Source organism: Euprymna scolopes, chromosome 32 (assembly GCF_053919585.1).
Source record: "Euprymna scolopes isolate OS-2025 chromosome 32, ASM5391958v1, whole genome shotgun sequence".
Taxonomy (NCBI): Eukaryota; Metazoa; Mollusca; class Cephalopoda; order Sepiida; family Sepiolidae; genus Euprymna; species Euprymna scolopes.
The window spans coordinates 8,521,398-8,548,149 of record NC_136513.1 but is presented as its reverse complement, the minus strand read 5'-3'; the positions used below and the strand labels follow the sequence as shown (position 1 = coordinate 8,548,149).

The following is a 26,752-nucleotide window of genomic DNA, read 5'->3' as shown; positions in this document are numbered from 1 at the left end:
GCCTTCCGTTTTCCTGCTTTCCGGCTGACTACAATATGGTTGTCTTCAAGTCTAACGTAAATAAGTTCTTGATGAGCCGTTCCATATAAGTTATCAAATTTAATAAAATTTCATTTCTAATGATTATTATATTGTCCAATTTCTACTGTACACTCTTTAACCCTTATCCTTGAGTTGCCTCTTTGACCTTGATAATGAGTTGATACCTATGAAAAAAAAAAAAAAAAGAAAAAGTCCAATGTGAACAAGTTCTAATTGAATCGTCCCCCTAAGTAATCCAAGTTTCAAAATTCCCACTGTTTACTATGCTAAAATCACAATGACTAATGTATACCTATTAACCCTTATCCTTGAGTGGCCTCTGGGCCTTGATAAGTGGTGACACCCTTGTAAAAAAAAAAAAAAAAAAAAAAAGCTCTCCTATGCTTTACTGTCTCTTTTAAAAGATATTAGTTCATTACTAATTGCTTGAGGTGTTTCTACTGAGGAATACTGACGGGGCTCCTCAGACATTCTTTGTAAGTCAGAGTGCATTTATCTTAGTGTGCGGCTTTTCAAATCCACATGTAACCTTATGTCTAACCTTCTGGAGAGAAATAAATAAATAAAAAAAACAACATATTGGGATTCAGATTGAGCCGAAAGATATGTTCATCATTTATGTAAAAAAAATAAAAACAATTTCAATGTCCCAAATGCTATTACTACTTCTATTAATAAATTGTCTGATTTAAAAAGTAATTTCTGGTATCTGACAATGTAAAATAAATAAGATAATATCAATTTTTATTTCTTGTTTTTAGAAACTTTTTTCCTTACAGGATGAAAGACTTTGCTGGTCGGCATCTTATCTGGACCAGTCCTTACATGGAAACCCCTGTTGACTGTGTTGCAATTAACGCTAAAGTGGTCAATGCTAATGCAGACAACACCAAGAAAATGGTAGCTGCTTCCTCTGGTAATCTCATTCGTTTGTGAATGGTCAATCAGGATGGTTCCAGTAGAGAAGTCGGTAAGAATCATATGACATCTATTCACGTGTAGACGAAAATGTAATATCAAAAAGTCATTCCATAAAAAAAATAATCATTTTTGTTAACAACAGGCAAAGATTTGGAGAAATGGTCAAATATACAGTCATGGCTCTGAAAAGAAGAAGTGTCTTTGTTTGAGGAGAGGATTGTTAAGCACGGGGGTTAAATTAACAATAATTTGTCACTCTTAGACGAAAGCTATCTGCGTCGTGGAAAAACTTGATCTGAGCGTCAAGAATATTTTTTAGGCTTGAACCATCCATTCCTCCCTTTTCTCCCCTTTTCTCTCCCCCCTCTCTCTCTCTCTCTTTCTTTTCCTCCCTCTCTCCGCTTTTGGATGTCTTTTTTAAAAAATCTTAATAAAAAATTTTTTTTACAGGATAAAAGACTTTACAGATTGGCATCTGATCTGGACTAGTCTTTACATGGAAACCCTTGTTGACTGTGTTGCAATTAACGCCAAAGTGGTTAATGCTAATGCAGACAACACCAAGAAAATAGTGGCTGCTTCATCTGGTAATCTCAGTGACTTTGTTGCTGTCGGACTGAGGTATCGTTCTGTTCAGTTATAAGAGATTCACCCTCCCAGGCTTTACCTTCTTCGTAAGAAGGGGTTAGTTTGTTGTTAATCATCTGAAGCACCTCTAGCAGGAATATCGATGGGGCTGCTCAAGCATATTTTATAGGCCAAAGTACTCTTCACCTAGTATGCTAGCTTTTTGAAACTTCACTTGACCTTGTGTTTAATCTCTTGCAGGGGAGGTCAACATATATCTATCTTCATTGACCATATTTACAGATAATTGTCATCTTTTTGTCCTCATCGGCTGTTGATACTTGTGGATGTAAACGAATATATTTTTTACCAGAAAAAAATTGAGCTCGAGTTAGATTGATCGAATCAGGCAAAAAAGTGAATTTGAAAAGCCAGTTAAATATCAAGAAAATAAAGACAAGATCTAAAATTAGTCTCTTCCTGCTCAGTATATATTCGATCTCTTTCTCTCTATTTCCTTTTCTCTCTTTTCCTCTTCAACTACGGGTAAAAAAAAGTATTAACAAATATAAGGGATAAAATATTTGTATCTTTGGAAAGATAATTCAATGAAGGAATGTATGGCATTAAAATAATCAATTTCCACTTCAGCTACGGTTTAAAAAGTATTAAAAAGTATTACTACTTATGGTGATATTTCCTTTTCTTTATAATGAACTAATCCGATCGTTTAATTATTTCCTTTTTTTTTTGTAATCTACAACTGTTAGTAAAAACAGAAACAGGAGGAGGGGGGGGAGGAAGAGAGAGAGAGGCGGGGAGATAGATAGATAGATAGATAGATAGAGGGAGAGAGAGAGAAAGCGAGAGAGAAAGAGAGAGAGAGAGAGAAGTAAAAGCAATAGAAATGTATAGAATTAGAGCAAGAGGGTGAAAATGATATAAATTTAGTGATAGATGGTTTATCTGATAACCACTTTGCAAATTATTGTTGATTGGAACAATTACAATGAAACGCATTATGCTCGATATCAATTTACATGAAAGAAAAATAAACACCTGGATCAAACAGCAAACTCGAGTAAATGACAACATCACCACCATAACAAGGGCAGAGCATAGATTGGCATATCATTTTTCGAGGTATACAGATAACTACAACTGTGTACCTAGAAAACGGAGCCATAAAACCTGACATATTGATATGGGACAAAAAGGAGAAAGAAGCAACCTTAGTAGAAGTTATTATCCCCAACGATGCTGAGCTAAACAAAACTGAGAGAGAAAATATAATTAAATACCAAGATCTTATGTACAACATGAAAAGAAACTGGAATCTTAGGAAGATCTTTATTATTTCAGTTATTATAGGTGTAAAAATTAATTTAAAAAACTATCTGGAAAATATACCCAGTGAACCTAGTGCAAGAGAGATATAACAGTTGCACTTAAAGGGACGGTTAGAATCTTAAAAAAAAATATCTAGATTGGAATATATAAGATAGCAAGTGAATGTTCGGCATCAGCTAGAAAATGTTAAGAAAATTGGAAAAAAAAACGAAAAAAAAACCCAAAAAAAAACAGAAAAAGCTAAAACAAATGGACACATACAACAACAAAATATACCCGGAACCAACAGAAAAGACCAAGGGGGAAACTAAAAATACTCGACAGAAAGATGACCTTGACAGCTAACTGAGTCCTACTTGGCCATACATAGCCAGAGATAAAACAATGTGAAAGGAAACCAAAAAAGGGCTCCTCCTCTAGGAGTGATCAAAAACCCTAATGATGATGATGATGATGATGATGATGAAAGCTTTTTCAAGCATAACTCGATCTCAAAATCGAGGAATATTTTAACATGTATTTTGTGTGATTAAAATATATTGGGGCAAAAAAGTCATATGAAAATGTTGATTCAGCTGTAGTCTAATAATAGATAGATAGATAGATAGATAGATATATAGATAGATAGATAGATATTATCTTGACTGCATGTATTCGACGTTGTCCGGGAGTATTTTTCAACTTCCATTTTTGTTTCGCTTATTGAACTCCCTCCCCTTTTTCCTCATTTTCTGAATTTTTTGCAAGACAAATATTTACATTTTTGGAAAGATAATTCTATTATAGAATATATGACATTAAAATAATCAGTTTCATCCTCAGTTACGGGTTAAACGTATTAACAAGTATTACAACTTGTGGTGATATTTCTTTTTGTTTATAATGAATTACTTACGGTATCGTTTGGTGATTACATTGATTGAATAAAAATGTTTGCCTATTAAGCATAACAGTTATAGCATTCACCAATGGGCTGGGAGAACGAGTTCCAAACTTCGGTCAAGTCATACAAAATTGCTGTTAGATACCTTCTTACTAAACACTTGTCATTATAACGTGAGGATCAAGGGTAAGTGGAGTAATCTTGAGAAAAAGTGGTTACCTTGCCTACATCTTGTAATAGCTAATGAAAAATGAACCTTTGATTATGATCAGCCACCTTACTTTTATTAATGGGTAAAGTAACAACCTGTGTTCAATTAAGAGTATACAATGAATAATTTATGATAGGTATCAATATATTCTTTGATACATGTTAGTAATAATCGTTGTAGTCTATCGCAATATATCCGTGTATGTATGTGTCAGTAAACGAGTAATATATATCCTCTTTGCATTAGTGCTCTGTCATATTTCTTTGTATAATAGACAACAAAAAGGGAGCTTTTGGGTTGCTCTCGTCTACTTTTACGCATAGCTTATTTAAAAAAAAAAGTGATTAAGAGCCAGGTACGTCCAAGGATGGAATATTGTTGCCACATCTGGGCAGGAGCTGATAGAAAGACTTATCCTGCCTTAACAGAGTTCAAAATAGACTTTGTAGCCTCGTATGGATGCCCTTTTCCTTTCCCTGCAACCTCTTTCTCACAGAAGAGATGTTGCGAGCCTGTCGTTATTTTCATAGCATGTGCTCGCTGAGCTCCAATCTATGCCCCCCCCCACGCCAAACATTCACGAGAAAGACTCGTCTAGCTGAAAACACTATCAATAATTTCCCCTACTCTTTATCTGTGCCTAAACCTAAATGTAGATTCCATGAACAAAGCTTCTTTCTTAGAACTACACGCCTGCGGAACTCCTTTCCGTTTTTCTGCTTTCCAGCTGACTACAGTGTGGTCGTCTTCAAGTCCAACGTAAACAAGTTCTTGATAAGCCGTTATCCTTAAGTAATCCAATTTACCAAATTTACACTTCTAACGATTACTATGATTGTCCCTTTGACTACTGTACACTCTTTAACCCTTATCCTCGAGTGGCCTCTGAGTCTTAATAAGTGGTTATTCCTTTGTAAAAAAAAAGTTACATGAGGGATCTATTAACCCTGCTATTATCTAACAATACAGTCAGGTAAATACATAAACGGCAAGGTCATCAAGTCAGACAGTGTAAGCTGGAATAAACCTGATTGATGTAACAATCCGGAAAAACTATTAATTCAATGCAACTGAACAATAAAAAATAACCAAATATCAGGATCGCAAGAATCAATTAAACAAAACATAGTCCCTGAGAGAAATACGCATCAATCCGATTGTGATATGGACAACAGGTCTAATGAAAAAAACTTCTAATAAAGTCAGGGGTGTGAGTTCCGTTATAGAGGTGTTGATGTAATTTTGAATAAAATAAAATACGCATCAGGTGCCTTTGAAAGCCAAATCACAACGCAATACTACGAAAATAAACAAATATTTTATTTGTTTGAAATTTCAAACAAGTAAAATATTTTCGTAATATTGCGCTGTGATTTGGCTTTCAAGCGCACCTGATGCATATGCACGAGCCTTTTCTAGTCTCACACAAAACATGCGTTCACATTTCAAGCTATATTACTTGTCATATACATACGCGCACACAAACATACGCGCCCACGTCCACACATGTACATATATTCACGTTCGCGTACATACACTCACATGCACGTGTATACACACACGCACGCTAACGTACGCACATACACGCACGCATGGACAACGTCACTTCCCCTTTCAAAGGAAATCCACACATGCGCAAAAGACCACCGGAAACACATATAAAAGAAAGAGCAATAAGCGGTTTCTTCCTTTTCCGACCTGCCTTCCAATGTGGTTGGTCGGTGCACCAGCCACCGTCGTTTCGGCATGCGCGCACACGCGCATACCTCACACCACTTACTACTATGTGGGACAAAAAGCTAACAGACCGTACGTACACCTTATACGCTTTCTATCTCCATAACCTGGATTGACATTCTCACTCTTTCTCTCTCTATCTACTACTTGTGCCAGAGAACACCACCACGTAGCTGACTTCTAATAGTGCGCACAGTTTAGCTGATGTCAACCCTCTATCCTTTTCTTTGTCTACACGATGGACTGCCATTTCTCGTTCCATTACATTACTCACTTCTCTTCCCACGCGCAAACAAACGATAGTGACCCGAACGTGAGATGAACACACATTTCCTTTTTCTTTCGACACCACCAGTCTCGCAACAAACGATGGTTACACCCGCGCGGACATGAACACATGTTATATCTAAAACATTCATTCTTTAAACAGTAAATAAACGACACGTTTATCTTATCCATCAATTGAGTCTTTGTTTCCTTCATTCCATTCGTTTCATTATTTTCTTTTGTAACGGGATTAGGACTTATATATTCTAGTCCCCTACACATATTTTATTTTATCTAATAAAGTATTTAGACACAATCTCTGAAAGACCAAGCTGTTGGAATATACAGATATCAGCCCTAAAAGGGACAACATCTATCCATTAAGAGAACCCATGAAATTCATTAAATTTAACTTTTAATCCATTAATTTTAACTCATAGGGAAATTAAATGTAAGCCCCAAGATATCTTCAAGCTGAAATAATAAAAACATGGAACACTGATTCGGTTTACGTCCCAATCTTCGGCAACTTTGCGTCAGCATCTTTCAGCCGGTTACATAACCTACCGAAAAATGCCGATCAGCTATCAGAAGACAAGTGTCAATGAAGGCGTGCAATTCATTAAATCAAGAAAAGTTTTTAGACTGAAAATGACTTTTAGCACGTTATGTTAACGTATAAATAGAAAGCCGTTCATAACATAGAGAGGAGGAGACACCGTGTTTTGAATTACTTGTCTGAAAGTTTTGCTTCCGTGTCGTACGTCTGCTTACGTAACCTGCCGACACGAAGTTGTCGAAGATTGGGTTATAAACTGGATAAGTACCAAAATATGCTGCTTGACAATAGATTAGATTATCCAATTGCGTGAGTATGATCTCGCCACTAACCATTGCGCTTTGTATTTGAGATCGAAAGGGAAGGTGATACCTACGCGCGTCAGAAGTTTGTCTCTCAGTCTCCTTCTGTCTCTGCACCTTGCCGCCGCTTTCTTGTTCTGTTCTCGGCGTCGTTTTCGTTTTTCTTCCTCTTCTACTGTAAGCTGCAACAAAAATTAGGAAGAAAAGACTATTAAGGTAATTAACATATTAACTGTAAAACACGATTAAATTATTTACATGTAAATCGGTAATATTGCCGCGTATCAACATTATAATTGATGTTATTCAGCGAAGTTATTTATGTTTTTTTAACAAGTCGAATTGAACAAAAAGTTTAGTGAGAATCAATTTTACGATTTATTCGATTTTTTATGTCAGTCTTTATGTAAGTCTTTACCTAAAAAAAAAAACGAAGAAACATTTTTTTTTTACATAGGCATCACCACTTATCAGGGCCAAGAGACTACTCGAGGATAAGGGTTAAAGAGTATACAGTAGAAATTGGACAATATAGTAATAGTTAGTAATGGAAATTCGGTAAATTTGTTAACTTATATGGAACGGCACATCAAAAACTTGTTTACCTTAGACTTGAAGACAACCATATTGTAGTTAGCTGGAAAGCAGGAAAACGGAAGACAATTCCATAGGTGTGCAGTTCTAAGAAAGAAGCTTTGTTCATGGAATGTAGGTTTAGGTTTAAGTACAAAGAGTGGGGGTAATTATTGATAGTGTTTTCTGCTAGACGGGTGTTTCTTGTGAAAGTTTGGCGAGGAGGACCATAGATTGAAGCTCAGTCGAGCACCCGCCATGAAACTAACAAACTAACTCACAACATCTCTTCGGTGAGAAAGAGGTTTCAGGGAAGAGAAAAGGGCATCCCCTACGAGGCTACAAAGTCTATTTTGAACTTTATCAAGGCAGTATGTCCTTTCTAGCAGCTTCTGCCCAGATGTGGCAACAGTACTGCATCCTTGAACGTATTTGACTCTTATATAGACAGAGAATTACATCAACAGTGAGATATCTACTGGATCGATAAAAGGATTCCACCATTTTTCCAGCAGTCTTAGCAACGGATTTAATGTATGTGTTCCATTTCAAATCAGAAGTAAAGGTCAAGCCCAGAAGCTTGTCAAAACATGAGGCCTCCTCAAGACGAGAGTGATTAAAGGGTGATTGAAAAGTCGGGTTTGTTTTATAATCCACAGAGGTACGAAAAAGTGGTCAAAAATTTAAATATATAACGAATAAATCTGATCAAAGACAATATATATAACGGTAACATATATTCGGTGGGCTTCTAACAGTATATTGTATAATTTTTTTATTTTTAAGTCATTACCAAATTTAGGTGTCAATTCGCGGCCATTTTCTTGTTCTCACCTAACGCTGAATACCATATTTTTCGAACCGAAGAAACGTTTTAAAGTGAGTAAAACTACCAAAAACTTTTCCGGGTAGGTAGAAGAGTAACTTATTTTGTAAAACAATCCTGAAAAGTCACTTCCTATTATCAAGATCTTGAAATTCATTTATGAATCATATTTTTATACAAAATGAATACGCGAGCAACATGACGTGAGATTTTTTATTTAAAATTCAATATGGCTACCACCATTCGCCTTTATTTTCTCAAGCCGCTCAGGACTCGTCTCAATTGATAGAAACTCTTGTGGAATAGCAGAAATCACTTCTTTAGTCGTCCTTCAAGTTTTTCTAAAGTTGCTGGCTTCTTAGAGTAAACCTGTTCCTTTAACCAACTCCAATGAAAAAATGTCGCTTGGTGTTAAATCAGGGATTCTAGTCGACCACTCATGTGGACCATGTCGACCTAACCATTTCTCAGGAAAGTGAATGGCTGAATGAACACTGCAGTCGCATGGGGAAGCGATTACAATGTCCACATCTGGTTTTCCAAAATTGTGATTTATTTATTTACTAGCAAGAAGACTCGATGTTACTCGGGATTGAATGAGAATCACTACTATGTACCTTTACACTCTTTGTTCATGACACCGTGTTACGTTCTTTGTTTTGCTGCCCTCCCCACCCGTTTCGCGCCCTAATATAACCGGAAATGATTAAATGTTGGAAAACTCTCTGATTTAGTATCATATATATGATTTAGTATCATATATATGATTTAGTATCATATATATGGCTAAAATTCCATTAAAATCGGATATGCGTATTTGAAGTTTTCTGGGGAGTTCTGTCCACGTAGGTTACTTAGAAGTGCGGGCATTTACATATTCGGCACATAGAGGCTAACATAGAGAGTCGGAACTACTTCCATTGTCTTCAGCAGAGAATCTTATACATAAAATATCAATTTCATCAAGATAGGATATATTTGAAGTTTTAAAGGAGGTTCGACGCTCATAGTTCCCTTTACTTAGGGTGGCACTTAGAGATTAGTGACTAATTTCATTGTCTTCCCAGGAAAATTTTATACATATGATTTAAATTTCATAAAATATGACATATTTACAGTCTTAAGGGGGTTATGCATGTCAGCGTGCACTTAGAGATTTAGGAACACTTCCATTGCCTTTCTCGGTAAATCTATATAATTATAAAACTCAAATGACCTTGTAACGAGTGATGTAACCCACTTTCTGGTTTACAACATCTGGTTGCGCATGCGCGCATACACATTAACCCATAACAACGTAAACAAATAAACACAAATCGCTTCTTTTGCAGATTTTGACCTGCGCACTGAAATATTAACGTTATTATTTCGAAATTATTATTTAACATGGGAAGAGTGGGGGTGTTTTGCAACTATTCTTTATTACAACTATACTGTCGCTATTTTCTTACAACTAAACAAATTTAATCCGTTGACAAACATAAGAACAATTGTAGTAAAGCCAACTACTACTACTACTACTACTACTACTACTACTACTACTACTCTCTATCCGTCCTTTTTCCTTCCTTCCTTCCTTCCTTCTGTTTTTATTTTTTGTTTACATTTATGAAAGTATGATAGGTTATGAAAAGGAAGGGTTGTAAAGAGATAGCTTCGAATTTGGGGGTATAAAAACCAAAGCAAAATATGATGAAAGTAAAAATAAAATAGATAAACCCCATAATTTATTATACCATACCTGTTCACACGGAAATACTTATCACAATATCCTGTGGATCTATATTAAAAAACCTTGTTAAACTTTGTTTTTCCATTCTATAGAGGTCAGTTGCGAACGAACACCCCAAAATTTTATTGTACCATATTTCTTCAAACTGAAACATAATTATCAAAGTATACTTACGCAGATAGATATGAAAAGTCTTTATTAAAGTTTGTGCCTATTTCCATTCTATGGAGGCTAGGCGCGAATGCAGACCCCACAATTTTATTATACCATCCCTATTTAAGTTAAAACATACTTATCAAAGTATTCTTATGTACATCTATATCAAAAACACTTGTAAACGTTTTTTTTTTTAATTTTAAATTTTTTTATTTCCATACTTTGTGGACCAGGCGCGTACACAGACCCCACAATTTTAATGAATCATCATTATGCCAGATCAAACATACCCATTCCTGTGTCTCGATACATCTTCTATCATTATATGTGATCAGTTTTCTATAATAGTCAACCATATAGGAGCCTATTCATGACCAGACACACACACAGACGTTCGGCTTTATATATATATATATATATATATATATATATATATATATATATATATATATATATATATATATCCATCGTTTGGAAGTTTGGAAGTCACCAGTAACAGAATTAGTTAGCAGAGGGGATCGACATTTAGAACGATTTTTTAATGTTATTATTTAGTAATTAGTAAACGATTCGTTTCTCAGTTGCCAGAGAAAGCCAGAGAAGAGATAACAGAGAGAAAGTGAGAGCAATAGAGAAGTTGGGGAGGGGGAGAGGAATGGGAGGGGGTAAAAAGTGAGGAGGTAAGAAGAAAAAAGATGATACACTTACTTTCTAACACTTATTTTTTCTCCAGGTAACGCCCGGTAACCATACTATTTTATTATATAAAGTGAAGTTAGCATTTCTGTTTGTGCGACTAAAACGCAGAAACTACCAAAGATACACCTACAAACCTTACAATATTGTTACATTAAGTCATCCCGTCGATCAGAGACACTTTAGCTTGAAAAAGAATTTTCAGCGCCAAACGCCCAGACTGAGTGGACACATCTTCAAAATGCATATCCGCAAAACCCTGCTCTGTCAATAATAGCAACAACAATAGTATCCCCTTAAAGTCTAAACCTAACCTTAACTGTGGTAGGGAGAGTGGCAACGTGGTAATGCCAGAGCTAACTAGCTAAGAGGGCTCCAGGAGGAGCCAACATTGGGATCCGTCTTCTGGTTGTCTTTGCCTCTACACATGGCAAGCAAAGATGTATCAGGTATAGAACCACAAATAAATGGAGTGAGAAAGAGATAACACTATTTCTGTGTTGTCCCTTTGAGCATTCTGGGGAGAGTAGAAAGTGGACCGTGAGTTCAGTTTCAGTAACCTTATAACTCTTGATTCCCTTATTTTATCCTTTAGTCCTCATATTCCATGAGCGATGTTTCTGACAAAAGAGGGAAGAAATTCTGTTTTCTGGACCGGAATATATTTATATATACCATACTTTGGGGTAATTGCGCCAAATCTGGGGTAACTGCGCCAACTAGCTAAAACTGCTCTTTTGGCAACCACGCATAAAAAAGCACTTTTTTTTAGTTGGCACAATTACCCCTGGATTTGGTGCAATTTCCCCAAAGTTCGGTATATATTTTTTACCTTGTAGTAGTATTTTTAGTCCCTTACATCAAATAGCTTTATGCCATGTCTGGAGCGATTTCCATAAAAAAAAAAAAAAACTTTCCCGACTACGCATGCAATCAGTTACCCTTGATGTTCTCAGTGTCTGGGATAAAAATCTGCAATCTTTTAGATTAAAACATAGCTGCCACCAATAAGGAGGGCTTCATGCAAACCAGGCAATCCCAATGAACGATCTTTCTCAGCTCTATACAAAAATCTGATTCACTTAACAATAGCAGCAGCAGCAGAAAAAAAGAAGATTTCTCTAAAATATTTGAGGATTATTGGTCGAAATATTAATATTGATTGATTAGTTCTTTTGAAATTCTCAATCTTGATTGGTTACTTTAGCTGGGTTCAGCCAATCTGATAGTGTTGTTATGGGAACTGATTACCTTTTAGATAGTGGCCATCTAAGCGAGAACCAAAGCATAATCAGCTGTCAAGACTCAACCTGCGTCTTGTCACTTACAAATACTGTCTCAATGCTGACAAATTAAATCTAACCTTAATCACCAGACCGTAGGTTCTCGACAGACGATACAACAAAACAGTTATGTACTACTAAATGTAGCGACAGTTTATGCACCTAGTATCACAAACTCACTCACAAAAATGTTTACTTTTGGTTATTCTAAGAATTTGTCAAAAAATATGTTTATTATTATAATATACTAGAAGAGGGATTTTTCCCGGGTATAAAATATGCTTAAATATATTTTATTTGTCCAGATTTCGTATATATTATTATAGAGTCGTGATTTCAAAAGTAAAAAAAAATGTATTTAGGTGCCATCAGCTAGAACCAAAACTTCAGCATTCAAAGCTGGTGACGTTACCACTGTACCAACGTGACACGCATATAAACTGATTAAAAATTAAACTAAGATGAATGTACAAAATGTTTAACGAGTTTTTCAATTTTGATTCATTTTTAACCCTTAAAAATAATTTTAACTGGCTAAAGACCTATAAAAGAATAGCCCGTAAAAAAATCCAATGATTTGAGGCCCCTAGCACCGCTCTGCGACTTTTAGTTTTGGAGGAGATAGAGTTTGAAAATATAGAGACAGACCGACAGACATACAGACAGATAACCGTTTATATATTAGATTTCCATGTAAAAAGTTCTTTATGATGGGTGTTTTAAATTTTCTGAAACTCCACTTGTGTGTACTCAACATATTATGGGACGTATATCAGTGTATAGAAGTTGAAATGAAATCAAATAAGATTTACTAAAATATTCATTTTTTCCTTACATCAACATATTTACATTTCGTTCATTGTGATAGCTTCTATTAGCCCTTTATATATACACTAGCAGAGGTACCCGGCGTTGCCCGAGTGTGGTGAGGTGTGTGTGTGTGTGTGTGGAGGGGGGGGGGGTAAATCCAAACAAAATGGAAAATAAAGAATAAGCGAACGTAATAACCCTGTTTAAATATTATTAAAAAAAACAACAACGAAAACAGCAAAATAAAGAATAATCGAACGATGTTAAAACTTAAAAAATCGGAAAAAGAAAAACAAAAAAAACGGCGAATGTGATGGAAAAAAAAGAACAAAAAATGGCATCAATAACCCTATTTCAATATGAAAACTTTAAAAATCGAAAAAAAAAAAAAACCTGACATCTCGGCTCCAACGTGCAATCTTAAGATAACGACGCTGCTACTTAATCGACTGGGCTATGGGGTTTTTTTAATATTCAAATTAATTCAAGAAAGAATGTTTTTTTACGCATGCGTGCATGGCTAACTTGCCATGAAGGAACGATTTTTTGCTTCCCCTACCTGTAGAAAAGTGCCTAGTTATGGATGAAGAAATAAATGTTTTTAGCCAATTTTTCGATATTTGTCGTCCGAAAGGTCGAGCTTCCAAATGATATCAATCTCGTGAAAATCTGTCGCCTCTGTTGAAAGATTTTGCAAGACATACAAACATACATACATACATTTAAACAGATTATTATAGAAGATCGCACACAATGCTTCAAGCAAATTACTTCACCTTATTATTAGAAATATTTATATATGGATAGACGTTGTCATTTCTTTGATATTGTCCTTTCGATTACACGCCCAGTTTAGTAATGTGTGGGTTTGAAATTTCGTTTCTGTTGTGGCAGTGTAAGTCTCGAATCCATCATTGTCAGTGTTGTTACAATGGAATTCCTAAATTTCTCGTCGCCAGTGTTGTAACAATGTAAATCTCGGCTTCCTCATCGTCAGTGTTGTGCCTTTGCAGGCCGGTGATAAGCAAAACAAACACAATGGTATAATTAACAAAAAGTGTATTAACAAAAGTATCTTATATAAGTACATATCATGAATCTGAGCCAGAACTTCCACTAATCTAAAACGTCTATGACGTTTTAGATATAACTGTATTTAATATCTGCGTAAGTCCATTACTTCCTGAACAATTTCAATTTTTACTTACAGGGAAAGTTTTCTCTCCATCGAAAGTCGTGTCTACTATGCCAAGTCCTTGCTGTGCTCTTCGCTCGAGGATTTTGTATTTGACAATTTCTTTGGTCAGTGGAAGCGTCGAGTTTAGTCGTTTGCATTCTTCAATTCTTTCTTGGAGTTTTGGATCAACGTTTTCAATGAATTTGTCAACCTATTCAAAAGAAAAATAAAACTTAAGTGATACTTTTAAAAAGATATGCACAAATTAGTTTATATTTATATATTGATATGCAAAAATGAGTTGGTTATTACTTTGGTCACATATTCTTTTTAAAATCAGGCAACTGTTTTTCTTCACGATCGGCGAAGGGATAAAAAAAGTTAAACCTTTCCAACCTTCGACTGCCATGGATAATAGCATCCTACTTGAGAGTCCAACATTCAAACTTCATCTAACATTCAAAGGTAATATAAATTTGAACAAGTACACAGAAGATACTACCAAATCAGCTGCAAATTAGGTGACCCCCCTCCTCTCGACTGAGCTAGAAAACTATACATATACCTTAACAATGTGATGTGTTTGCATTTTATATTAAGTGCGCTTTTGTGTACACAGCTACTTTGTTTTAAAATGCCTTTTATTATGCCAATCTATACTTTTTTATGTTTTCTTTAATTCTTACGGACACTTCGTGTACTATGTTAGTTTGTAGGAATTTTCTGTTTAAAGAGCAAATTTTGATTCATAATTACGTGTTCTTGTTTTTTTTTTGTTTGTTTTTTTTTTTTTTTGTAGCGTTCTATTAAACTGTTTTCCTTCTTTCATGAATAAAAAAAAGTATCCGGCACTTGTGGATTTGTATTCAAAGGACATTTTTTTTTTTTTCATTTTTAAATAATACCAAGGGGCGACAATTCAAGAAGTTCTTAAGGAAAACCGGATGTACGCAAATCTAAGACAATGGAATAATCCTTAGAAAAAGACCGTAGTGGAATGGGATCGTAAATCGAAGGTAACATTTAATGCTACTAAGACTATGCACTATGCTGCTCTTCTTTAACAATTACAAGAAGCCTTTCTATCCACCGATAGCCATGACTAATGACACCCTACCTGAGAATTCTTCTTTCAAATTCTTCCGCTTAACATTCACGGGAAATATGAACGGAAACAAATACATTGAGGTCATTGTCACGGCTGATGCAAAGAAAGTGGCGTTCCTCTATCGTGCTAGAAGATTACTCACACCTGAGTGTATCCTGTACCTTTACAAAGTCACCATTCTCCCATGTCACATCTGGGTTGGTGCATTTACTGCTAGCTTCTCTCTCTCTCCCTCTCTCTCTCTCTCTCTCTCTCTCTCTCTCTCTCTCTCTCGGATAGGCTCTAGGTTACAAAGAAGAGTTTCTATCTAATAGGGCCCGCACTGTTAACCAAAGTCCGACCTCTGTCTCATCGGCGCAATGTTGCATTCCTAGACCTGTTTTACAAGTATTATAAAATATGCTTTGATGAACTCATCTCACTTGTGCCCCCTCGAGGTTCATACCCCCGAAACACCCGCTTAGCAACAAAATCATACCCCTTCACTATAGATGTCCCTAAATGCCTTCTACTCTAATAGTTTCTTTCCTCGGACAGCTAGACTTTGGAATTCCCTTCCTGTTATCTGATTCCTTGACTGATATGCAGATTTTTAGTAAGTGTAACGTAAACCAACATCTTGCTTATCTCCCTTAAAAATGGCCCTAAGTCCAAGTGGCGATATGCCTTGTTTGGTGTGAACGTGAGTAAAAAAAAGGGGGGTTATAACTTTTAATGATTATCTTGCTTTATTATGAAAGTTTAATTTTCTAAAATTTCATTTTATTTTTATTTTCAAGTCATTTTTAAGAGGTGTGATCTTGTTGCTAATAACCGGTGTATTATATTGTTATACTCGTTTTTTTAGTATTCGTAGCATATTTTCCGTGCAGCTGTACCTAGGTTTGAAGGGGTTCCGGTAAAAACTTTGTGTAATTTTTTTCCATTTTAGGAAGTGTTTGTTTATTCGTGGGAGAAATATCTTTTAATTTTTTTTTTTTTCTTTTTCGATGTTATTGAATAATGAATTAAACCAGATAAACTAGATACGTCAAACCATAAGTTACTGTTACTGGTCCCATAACCTGCCAGGATCGTTGCTAACCATAAGTTACTGTTACTGGTCCCGTAACCCGCCAGGATCGTAAGGACGTTGCTAACCATAAGTTACTGTTACTGGTCCCGTAACCCACCAGGATCGTAAGGACGTTGCTAACCATAAGTTACTGTTACTGGTCCCGTAACCCGCCAGGATCGTAAGGACGTTGCTAACCATAAGTTACTGTTACTGGTCCCGTAACCCGCCAGGATCGTAAGGACGTTGCTAACCATAAGTTACTGTTACTGGTCCCGTAACCCGCCAGGATCGTAAGGACGTTGCTAACCATAAGTTACTGTTACTGGTCCCGTAACCCGCCAGGATCGTAAGGACGTTGCTAACCATAAGTTACTGTTACTGGTCCAGTAACCCGCCAGGATCGTAAGGACGTTGCTAACCCTAAGTTACTGTTACTGGTCCCGTAACCCGCCAGGATCGTAAGGACGTTGCTAACCCTAAGTTACTGTTACTGGTCCCGTAACCCGCCAGGATCGTAAGGACGTTGCTAACCATAAGTTACTGTTACTGGTCCCGTAACCCGCCAGGATCATAAGGACGTTGCTAACCATAAGTTACTGTTACTGGTCCCGTAACCCGCCAGGATCGTAAGGACGTTGCTAACCATAAGTTACTTGCACTGGTCCCGTAACCCGCCAGGATCGTAAGGACGTTGCTAACCATAAGTTACTGTTACTGGTCCCGTAACCCGCCAGGATCGTAAGAACGTTGCTAACCATAAGTTACTGTTACTGATCCCGTAACCCGCTAGGATCGTAAGGACGTTGCTAACCATAAGTTACTGTTACTGATCCCGTAACCCGCTAGGATCGTAAGGACATTGCTAACCATAAGTTACTGTTACTGGTCCCGTAACCCGCCAGGATCGTAAGGACGTTGCTAACCATAAGTTACTGTTACTGGTCCCGTAACCCGCCAGGATCGTAAGGACGTTGCTAACCATAAGTTACTGTTACTGGTCCCGTAACCCGCCAGGATCATAAGGACGTTGCTAACCATAAGTTACTGTTACTGGTCCCGTAACCCGCCAGGATCGTAAGGACGTTGCTAACCATAAGTTACTGTTACTGGTCCCGTAACCCGCCAGGATCATAAGGACGTTGCTAACCATAAGTTACTGTTACTGGTCCCGTAACCCGCCAGGATCGTAAGGACGTTGCTAACCATAAGTTACTTGCACTGGTCCCGTAACCCGCCAGGATCGTAAGGACGTTGCTAACCATAAGTTACTGTTACTGGTCCCGTAACCCGCCAGGATCGTAAGAACGTTGCTAACCATAAGTTACTGTTACTGATCCCGTAACCCGCTAGGATCGTAAGGACGTTGCTAACCATAAGTTACTGTTACTGATCCCGTAACCCGCTAGGATCGTAAGGACATTGCTAACCATAAGTTACTGTTACTGGTCCCGTAACCCGCCAGGATCGTAAGGACGTTGCTAACCATAAGTTACTGTTACTGGTCCCGTAACCCGCCAGGATCGTAAGGACGTTGCTAACCATAAGTTACTGTTACTGGTCCCGTAACCCGCCAGGATCGTAAGAACGTTGCTAACCATAAGTTACTGTTACTGGTCCCGTAACCCGCCAGGATCGTAAGGACGTTGCTAACCATAAGTTACAGTTACTGGTCCCATAACCCGCCAGGATCGTAAGGACGTTGCTAACCATAAGTTACTGTTACTGGTCCCGTAACCCGCCAGGATCGTAGGGATGTTGCAAACCATAAGTATCCATTCCAAAAAATATATAAAGGAAAATTATATAAACCCTTTGAATTGGACAGGTGAGGTGTTGCCTGGTGTTGCCAACCCCAAAATCCGGGAGACTCACATCAACTTAAAGGTCAAAACTATATGATGATGATGATGATGATGATGATGATGATGATGATGATGAATAACTATCTGCAACTTTGCGCTGTGTATTCTATGTCTATAAACTTTGATTTTATATAGTTATTTCTATTATTATTAGGGCTATGGCAACAGCATATTCTTTTCATTGTTTTGATTCTCGAGTATATATCCGACACAGTTAGACATAGTGTTGTGCCTGCACAAATAATTAACAAGAGCACAGAAAGTAAAGGTATAACAATAATATATTAGACAGAAAAGTAATATACATATTTACATGTCTTCAGATATACTTCAATTGGAGATATTCCGTAAGGTGGCGTGTTGCATGTCTTACTGGAGGCAACATAGGCGTCTTGCCTATTTGGCAGTCGTTGCAGAACTCTCCCGGTATTGGTGATTGATACCTTTATATATCTCACTCACCCACCTATGTTAATTAGTGGGCGTCTCCACAACACATAGTTAATCAACTGAAAACCACATCACTCTATATAAAAGCATATGATATCAACAGATACACACTCAAGAGTTAAAACATTGAAAAGAATATGCTGGTGTGTGTGTGTGTGTGTGTGTGTGTGTGTGTGTGTGTGTGTGTGTGTTCCTTCCTCATAGGTTCTGAAATGGCTGAAGCTATCTTTTGCAAATTTCACACAAAGGTAATTTATATGTCTGGCAGTGTTCTTAGATATGTTTTATACAGAAATTAATCCAATAAATATCGAAAATCAGAAAAATCCGTTCTTAAAAATAGTTTTTCTTCTCTTATAGATAAAAAAAGAATTTTTACAAGGAATATTTTACGTTATAGCGGTGTAACGTAAAATATTTCCTCTTAAAAATTCTTCTTTTTTATAACTATAATAGAAGAAAGACTAATTTGAAGATCGTCAAGACCAAATATCAGGTGACGTTATAGGGTAAACAAAAACAGAAGGAATTTCATGAATGACATTATCATTATTATTTTTTAACATTTTTTGCAAATTAATCCACCGGGTAAAATATTCCTCATAATTTATAATATTCAATAGAGGATTGATTCTATAATAATGCATACACTATGTGTATAAATTAAAATATTATGTTTAAGCGTATTGTATGACTGGGCAAAGCCGGGCATCCAGCTAGTTCTTTATAAAGATCAATGTCATACGTAACACTGAATGTTATATGTAATACATGCCACAGCTGCGTGCAATATTAAAAATACTTTGACTCACCATTGTTTGTTGAATTGGTCCCTTGACTTCTGCAGAAATGGTCCCTGAAACTGATTTTCAGTATTCAATTTTGTGTTTGATTGGTTCGGTTTGGTATAGGAACCAATTAGCCAATGACACTGCTCGTCTGAAATTATAAAAAAAAAAAAAGAAAAAAGGAAAAATATTCATAATCCAGAAAAAGACTAAGTTTCCATCAAGCACCTAAACAACCAACAAATGATATAACAAGTTAGAGCATTTACTACTACTACTACTACTACTACTACTACTACTACTACTACTACTACTACTAAACTATATCCAGTGGTGAGGCCCCAGCTTGTGGGCTTTGGGGAGTGTGGAGCCATCCTTTAATTACCATTGCTCCCAGGTTCACTCTGACCCGGAGTGGTAGTACCTGTTAGGGTCCCAACTATGGGTTAAATAGAAACCGACGTGAAAACAACAAATATATTCTATTAAAAAAATTTTTCTTCAAAATCTTTGGATTCGGCATTAAATAACCCGAAAAGGGTTGATATGCCGTAAAGCAAAATCAACCAACTAACCAAGGGAAAAACCCAGTGACGATTGTTAAAATGTGACTTGAAGGTTGGGACAGAAGCCCTAATATGTGCCACACAGGAGCAAGCACTCACAACAAATTATGTGAAGTCTCACATTGATAAAACAGCTGAAAGTCACCTATATCGACTGTGTGGACAGAAAGGTGAGATTGTACAACACTTCGTCAGTAGTTGTGAGAAGTTAGTTCAAAAGGAATACAAGAGACGGCATGACAATATTGTGAGAAAGGTCCATTGGGATGTATGCGAGAAAAGAGGGTTGGAATGCAGTGAAAAATAGTATGAGTTTCAGAAGGGGTGGTGGAGAATGATAATGTGAAATTATTGTGAGATATGACTGTCACATGTGATAATGTGATTGAAGCAAGGAGACCAGATTTAGTTTTGTTGGAAAAAAAAGGAATACAAGACAATAATCATTGATATAGTGCTGATGTGAATATTAAGGAAAAGTTAAGGAGAAATACCAAGATTTGAAAAAGGAGATAAAAAGATTATGGAAGCTGAAGAAAGTAGAAGTTGTACCTTTTGTGATGGGAGCTCTGGGGAATGTATAAAAAGGATTTGACAAGTGGATTGAAAAAATTGGGATTTATTGCAATGTTGGAGTATTTTAAAAGACTGCCTTGTTGGGAACTGCCAGGATCTTGTGAAAAGTGTTTGAAGACTGAGAAAAGAAGATGTTGATAGCCTATGGTCATTTGTTATGATCCGCCTATCAGTATAAAATCAGCAATACTAATAGCCAGACACAAAATGTGAAGAAGAAGAAGAAGAAGAAGAACAACAACAACAACAACAAGTCAGTCAAGTCCAAAGTAGCTGAGCAGCGGCTTGATTCTCACCAGTTTTGTCAAATAGCAAACAGAATCCTGAACAGAAGCATGTGCTCTATCCCAACTATCATCAATGGACCTGAGGTAATCTTGTCAGCATCAGACAAAGCCAAACTCTTTGCCAAGAACTTTGCAGCTAATTCTACCCTTTGCGACCAAGGCCGCCAACCCTCAATATTTCCTCCTGTATCAGAAAACACACTATGTGATATACAAATATCTGTACATGATGTTGCCAAGTTAATCAAAAGCCTTGATTCCAATAAAGCAACCGTCCCTGACGGTATTTCAATTATAGTACTCAAAAAAATTCAACCAGAACCAGCGCCCATACTTACAAAACTGTTTAAACGTTGTCTTAAGGAGAATTGCTTCCCATCATCCTGGAAAACCTCATCAGTATGCTCTGTATTTAGGAATTCAGGTGATTGTTCATCCCCCTCTCAATACAGGCCAATAAGTCTTCTGTGTGTCATGAGTAAGTTGTTGGAATCTGTGTTAAATAAAGAAGTAATCAACTATCTCAGCAAAAATAACCTTCTTAGTGACACACAATATGGTTTCCGTTCTGCTAGATCTACAGCAGATGTGCTTACAGTTATATCTCATAAGATTAGTGAATCTCTCGACGGAGGCAACCTTTCTAGGGCAATTACTCTTGACATATCAAAGGCTTTGATAGGGTATGGCATAAAGGTTTACTTTACAAGATCTCCAGCTATGGTATAGCTGGAAATGTCTTCTCAATTATTAAATCATTTCTCTCTGATAGGTTCATAAGAGTAGTAGTTGATGGGCAAAAATCAGAAGCTCACAGTATTAATGCTGGAGTCCCTCAGAGGTCCATCCTGAGCCCAACTCTTTTCCTGGTCTACATTAATGATCTTCCAAATCACATCCTTACATCATTCGTAGACATTTATGCTGGACACTACCATCTATGGTAGCACATCTAAGACCGTAAACGACCAAGTTCTCTCTGATTCTTTGTCCTCTGATCTTGAGCACATGGTACAATGTGGAAAGGAGTGGCTGGTTACTTTTAATGCATCTAAAACCAAGTGTCTATCAACGTTCTGATCCCCATCTGGCATCAATTGAAATGAATGGCTCTCGTCTTGGGGAGGTCTCATGTTTTGACAAACTTCTGGGCTTGACCTTTACTCCTGATCTTAAATGGAACATGTAAATCAAAACTGTTGCCAAGGCTGCTGGAAAAATGGTGGGATCCTTCTATCGATCCAGTAGATATCTCACTGCTGATGCAATTCTCTATCTATATAAGAGCCAGGTACGTCCAAGGATGGAGTACTGTTGCCACATCTGGGCAGGAGTTGCTGGAAAGGACGTCCTGCCTTCAAAATAGACTTTGTAGCCTTGTAGGAGATGTCCTTTTCTCTTCCCTTCAACCTCTATCTCACAGAAGAGATGTTGCGAGTTTGTCTCTGCTTTATCGTTATTTTCATGGCAGGTGCTCGACTGAGCTTCAATGTATGCCCCCCCTCACCAAACTTTCACATGAAACACTCGTCTAGCTGAAAACACTATCAATAATTCCCCCCCCCCGCCCACTTTATCTGGGCCTAAACCTAAACGTAGATTCCATGAGCAAAGCTTCTTTCTTAGAAGTGCACGCCTGTGGAATTGTCTTCCGTTTTCCTGCTTTCCAGCTGACTACAATATGGTTGTCTTCAAGTCCAATGTAAACAAGTTCTTGATGAGCCGTTTCACTTAAGTTAACAAATTTACCGAATTACTAACGATTGTCCAATTGACTGCTGTACATGCTTAACCCTTATCCTCGAGTGGTCTCTGGCCTTGATAAGTGGTTATGCCTATGTAAAAAAAAACCCAAAAAAAACAATAATAATAATAATAATAATGTTTCGGGGGAATCACCCTCCAAATGGACTGTTCTATCCATTATATAAACCATAGACCTTTTGATCCCAGGTGTGGATTAAATACCAGAGCGACCCTTGCCTGCTCGGTGATGTTTACTACTCTTTTTAGTTGTAAGCTTTTTACATTGTTGTTCCAGTAATATATTGTTTAAACTCTATCCGTTGTTCTGTTTTCTTTGTGGCTTATTGCAAGCCATAACACTGGCAATATTGGATTCGGAGAACGTACTCACGTTTAAAAACAGTGTTCTAAAAAACTAAATGCTGATGACATTGGATTCAAGGAGCATACTAAAATCGAAACCAGTAACGATATTGAAAAAAAAAATACTCGCGTTGAAATAGTATTCTAAAAATATTAACGATGTCAGACTCAAATGTTATCAAGCCTAAGGAAGTGTCTAACATAACACTTGCAACTGAAAGGTTGACGGTAAAAAAGAAATTTAAAAAACGCAGATCATTACGAAAAAAAGTTTGTCACGACTTTCAAAGATAGCACTGTACTTTTGCAAAAAGAAAAAGGTTCGTCGCGACTTAGAAAGGTAAATTTTTATACTTTTGGAAAAAGAATTTGTCACTTGTGGTTTTTGCTGCTAAAATCGGGCCTTATTTTTTTTCCTCTGGAGAAAAATATACACTTGATCTTTTTTTTCTTTAGACAATGAACTTTTTATGTATTTATGTTTTTTCTGTTCATTTTATTGTCTGGAGGAAGAAATAAGAAAGAATAAAACGGTTTTGTAAAATTCAGCAGACGTTTTGAAATTGTTAATGCTGACAAAGCAAAATGGACGAATTGAAAGTAGCGTTGGAACATTTGACCAAGTTGCATATCGATGCCGCAAAGCGTCAGTCACAATCCGAAAAACACTGGACTGAATGTCAAATACGAAGCGAGGAACAGCAAAAGGAAGTTCAAAAACAGTTAGCCGAACGTTAATTAGAAGTTCAAAAACAGTTAGCAGAATCTCAATTACAAACAGAGGAATTGCTTACAGAAATTGTTAAGAATAATGTGAACGTGGAAAGCAATTCAGCATTTTCTCAGAATACAATATGGACCGCGATAGGCAATTTTAAATACGAGGAAGAGGAAAAATCATTTGCAGCATATTTTTGGCGTTATGAAGATTTTTTTAATATTGACTGCAGCAACTTGTCTGATCAAAAGAAAACAAGACTTCTACTAAGAAAATTGGAAACGGCTGAGCATGATAAATTCGTGGATTACATCTTGCCTTGGAAAACAGCAGATTTATCATTCAATGAGATAGTAAATTTGTTAACAGAACTTTTCTTGCCGAAAACGTCTCTTTTCCATAAGCGTTGGAGATGTTTGAATGTGGTAAAAGACGATAATGACGATTTTGCCACCTACGCAGCTGTAGTGAACAAACACTGTTATGACTTTAAGTTGTCTGAACTAACAGCAGACAATTTTAAATGTCTTGTGTTTGCGCAAGGGTTGACCTCGGGAAAAGATGCGGAAATCAGGCACAGAGTCCTTACAAAATTAAAAAATGAACCGAACTTAACACTTCAAAAATTGACTGAGGATTGTCAAAAAGTAGAAATTATAAAAAATGATGCAAGAAATATCGAAGCAGGCATCGCGGATATAAAAAAGTAACTAAGAAAAAAACGTCGAAATGGCACACCACCGAAACTCAGAAAAACTAAAAGCACCGAGCGCTTGTTTCAGATGTGGTGGAATACATTAGGTAAGGGATTGCCCATTTTTAACAAAATGATGCCATTTATGCAATAAGATCGGTCATAAAAGCTTGTACTGTAGGAAAACTCAGAATAGAAGCCGTGTACATCAAACCAGAACTAAGAACGTCGTAGATGAAAATCTACACAAATATGTAATGGTTAACATTTTCGGCAAAGCTATTAAATTCCAATTAGACAGTGGATCGGATCTTTCAATAATAAATCTCAAAACATGGAAAATATTACGAAAGCTGACTATGTTAAAAACTAACAGAACGGTGACAGCTGTTAATGGTAAAAAAATTCATTCTGAAGGTGAATTAATTACAAACGTCACTTTATGGGGGAAAACAAAAAAAACTAAGATTGTATGTGCTAAAAGATAGTGGGAGTTTCGTCTCTGAGATCTTCCTATATCCACATTCTGCAAGAAAATAGATACCCGCCCAGTAGAAATGGAGAAACTTATAGTTTGTTTTAAAAAAGAATTCACAAACCTATTTACTCCTGACCTGGGGAGATGTAGAAAAATGGGCGCAGATTTTAAGTTGAAACCTGGCACATAACCGGTGTTTAAAAAGAAACGTAATGTCCTGTTCGCTTCCCTGAACAAAATAAATCAGGAACTAGACAGATTAGAAAGCATCGGTATACTGGCTAAAACTGAATATAGTGAGTAGGCTACTCCGGCAGTTTACGTAAAGAAAAGGTCCGGGGAAATTCGCGTTTGCGCCGACTTCGCGACCGGACTCAATGGGTCCTTAGAAGATTTTCACTATCCATTACCTAGTCCAGAAGAAGTGTTCACGAAATTAAATGGCGGCAAGTTTTTTTCTAAGATCAACCTAAGCGACGCTTACCTACAGATTCCGGTAAACGACAAAAGCGCTAACCTCCTCTGTATTAACACTCATTGGAGTTTGTACAGATACGAAAGACTCGCATTTGGTATCAAGGTGGCACCCGCAATATTCCAGCAAGTAATGGATACTATGCTGTCCGGCTTGGACACCGCAATGGCATATCTTGATGACATTATCATAGCGAGCAAAAGCAGGGAGGAACATGAAAAACATATCAGACAAGCATTCAGTCGAATACAAGATTATGGATTTAAGATCAAAGCAGATAAATGCGAGTTCTTTTTACAAACAATTAAATACCTGGGTCAAATAATCGATAAAGATGGCAGACGCCCAGACCCAGATAGGGCGACCACTATTAAAGAAATGGCGGCACCAGTAAACATAACTCAATTGCAGAGTTTTTTAGGTTTGGCAAATTATTACCAGGGGTTCATCCCAAATATGCACAAATTGCGCACACCACTTAATGAATTGCTGAAAAAGGATAAGGCTTGGGAGTGGACAGGAGATTGCCAGACATCATTCGAAGAAATAAAAAGAATCCTGACTTCAAAACTATTCCTAGCGCATTTCAACCCGCAGTTGGACATAATAGTAGCTAGCGATGCTAGTCAATATGGTGTTGGGGCATGCATGCTACATTTAATGCCGGATGGCTCGAAACAGTCTATTGCTTTTGCATCATGGACTCTCTTACCAGCAGAAAAGAATTATTCTCAGATCGAGAAAGAGGCCCTAGAAATTATATTTGCAGTTCCAAAATTCCACAAGTTCTTGTACGGAAGACATTTTTTTCTACAAACCGACCATAAGCCGTTGATATCCATTTTTGGATCAAATAAAGGACTTCCAATATTCACTGCAAACCGGCTATTAAGATGGGGAACTATTTTGCTGAACTATAATTTTACAATTCAATTTCTCCCCTCAAAACAACTAGCCCATGCAGACAGTCTACCGAAACTGATTCCTGCCAAAATGGAACCTCTTGAAGATTCAGTAATCGCAGCATTACTTATTAATAGTGATGTAAAAACCATGATAAATAATATTATCCACGAACTGCCGGTCATACTTCAGGAAATTAAGTCAGTTCATTCAAACCACGAAGCAGAAATTAGCACTGGGTGACACCAGTTCAGACATTTTTTCTGGTTGCGACGAAATACTATTATACGGTGAAAGGGTTGTCATCCCCCAAACCTTTCAAAAAAGAATTCTCAGGGATTTTCACATGGGGCATCCAGGAATAAACAGAATGAAAAGCCTAATGAGAAGTTTTGTTTATTGGCCAGCTATAGAGCAAGATATTACCGACATGGTGAACAGATGCAAAGGCTGTGCTTTGGCTGCAAAAGCACCACTGATAACACATAAACCTTGGCCTAAGGCTGAACAACCATGGTCGAGGATCCACATCGATTATGCAGGACTTGTGGAGAATTTTTACTACCTGATAGTAGTTGACTCTTACTCT

General features: G+C 37.0%; 1 protein-coding gene across 1 annotated transcript in view; it reads right to left on the bottom strand.

Annotated features, from left to right (window-relative positions):
• LOC145256215 (uncharacterized) overlaps positions 1–26,752 on the bottom strand; it is a 104,515-nt gene that overhangs the window by 15,234 nt on the left and 62,529 nt on the right. Inside the window, exons 2-4 of the mRNA XM_080114832.1 lie at positions 19,382–19,508; positions 14,124–14,303; positions 6,914–7,021 (exon numbers count right to left, since the gene is read on the bottom strand). Of these exons, the coding sequence (XP_079970958.1) occupies positions 6,914–7,021; positions 14,124–14,303; positions 19,382–19,384 (291 nt within the window). The 5' untranslated portion in view covers positions 19,385–19,508. The remainder of the gene's footprint in view (positions 1–6,913; positions 7,022–14,123; positions 14,304–19,381; positions 19,509–26,752) is intronic.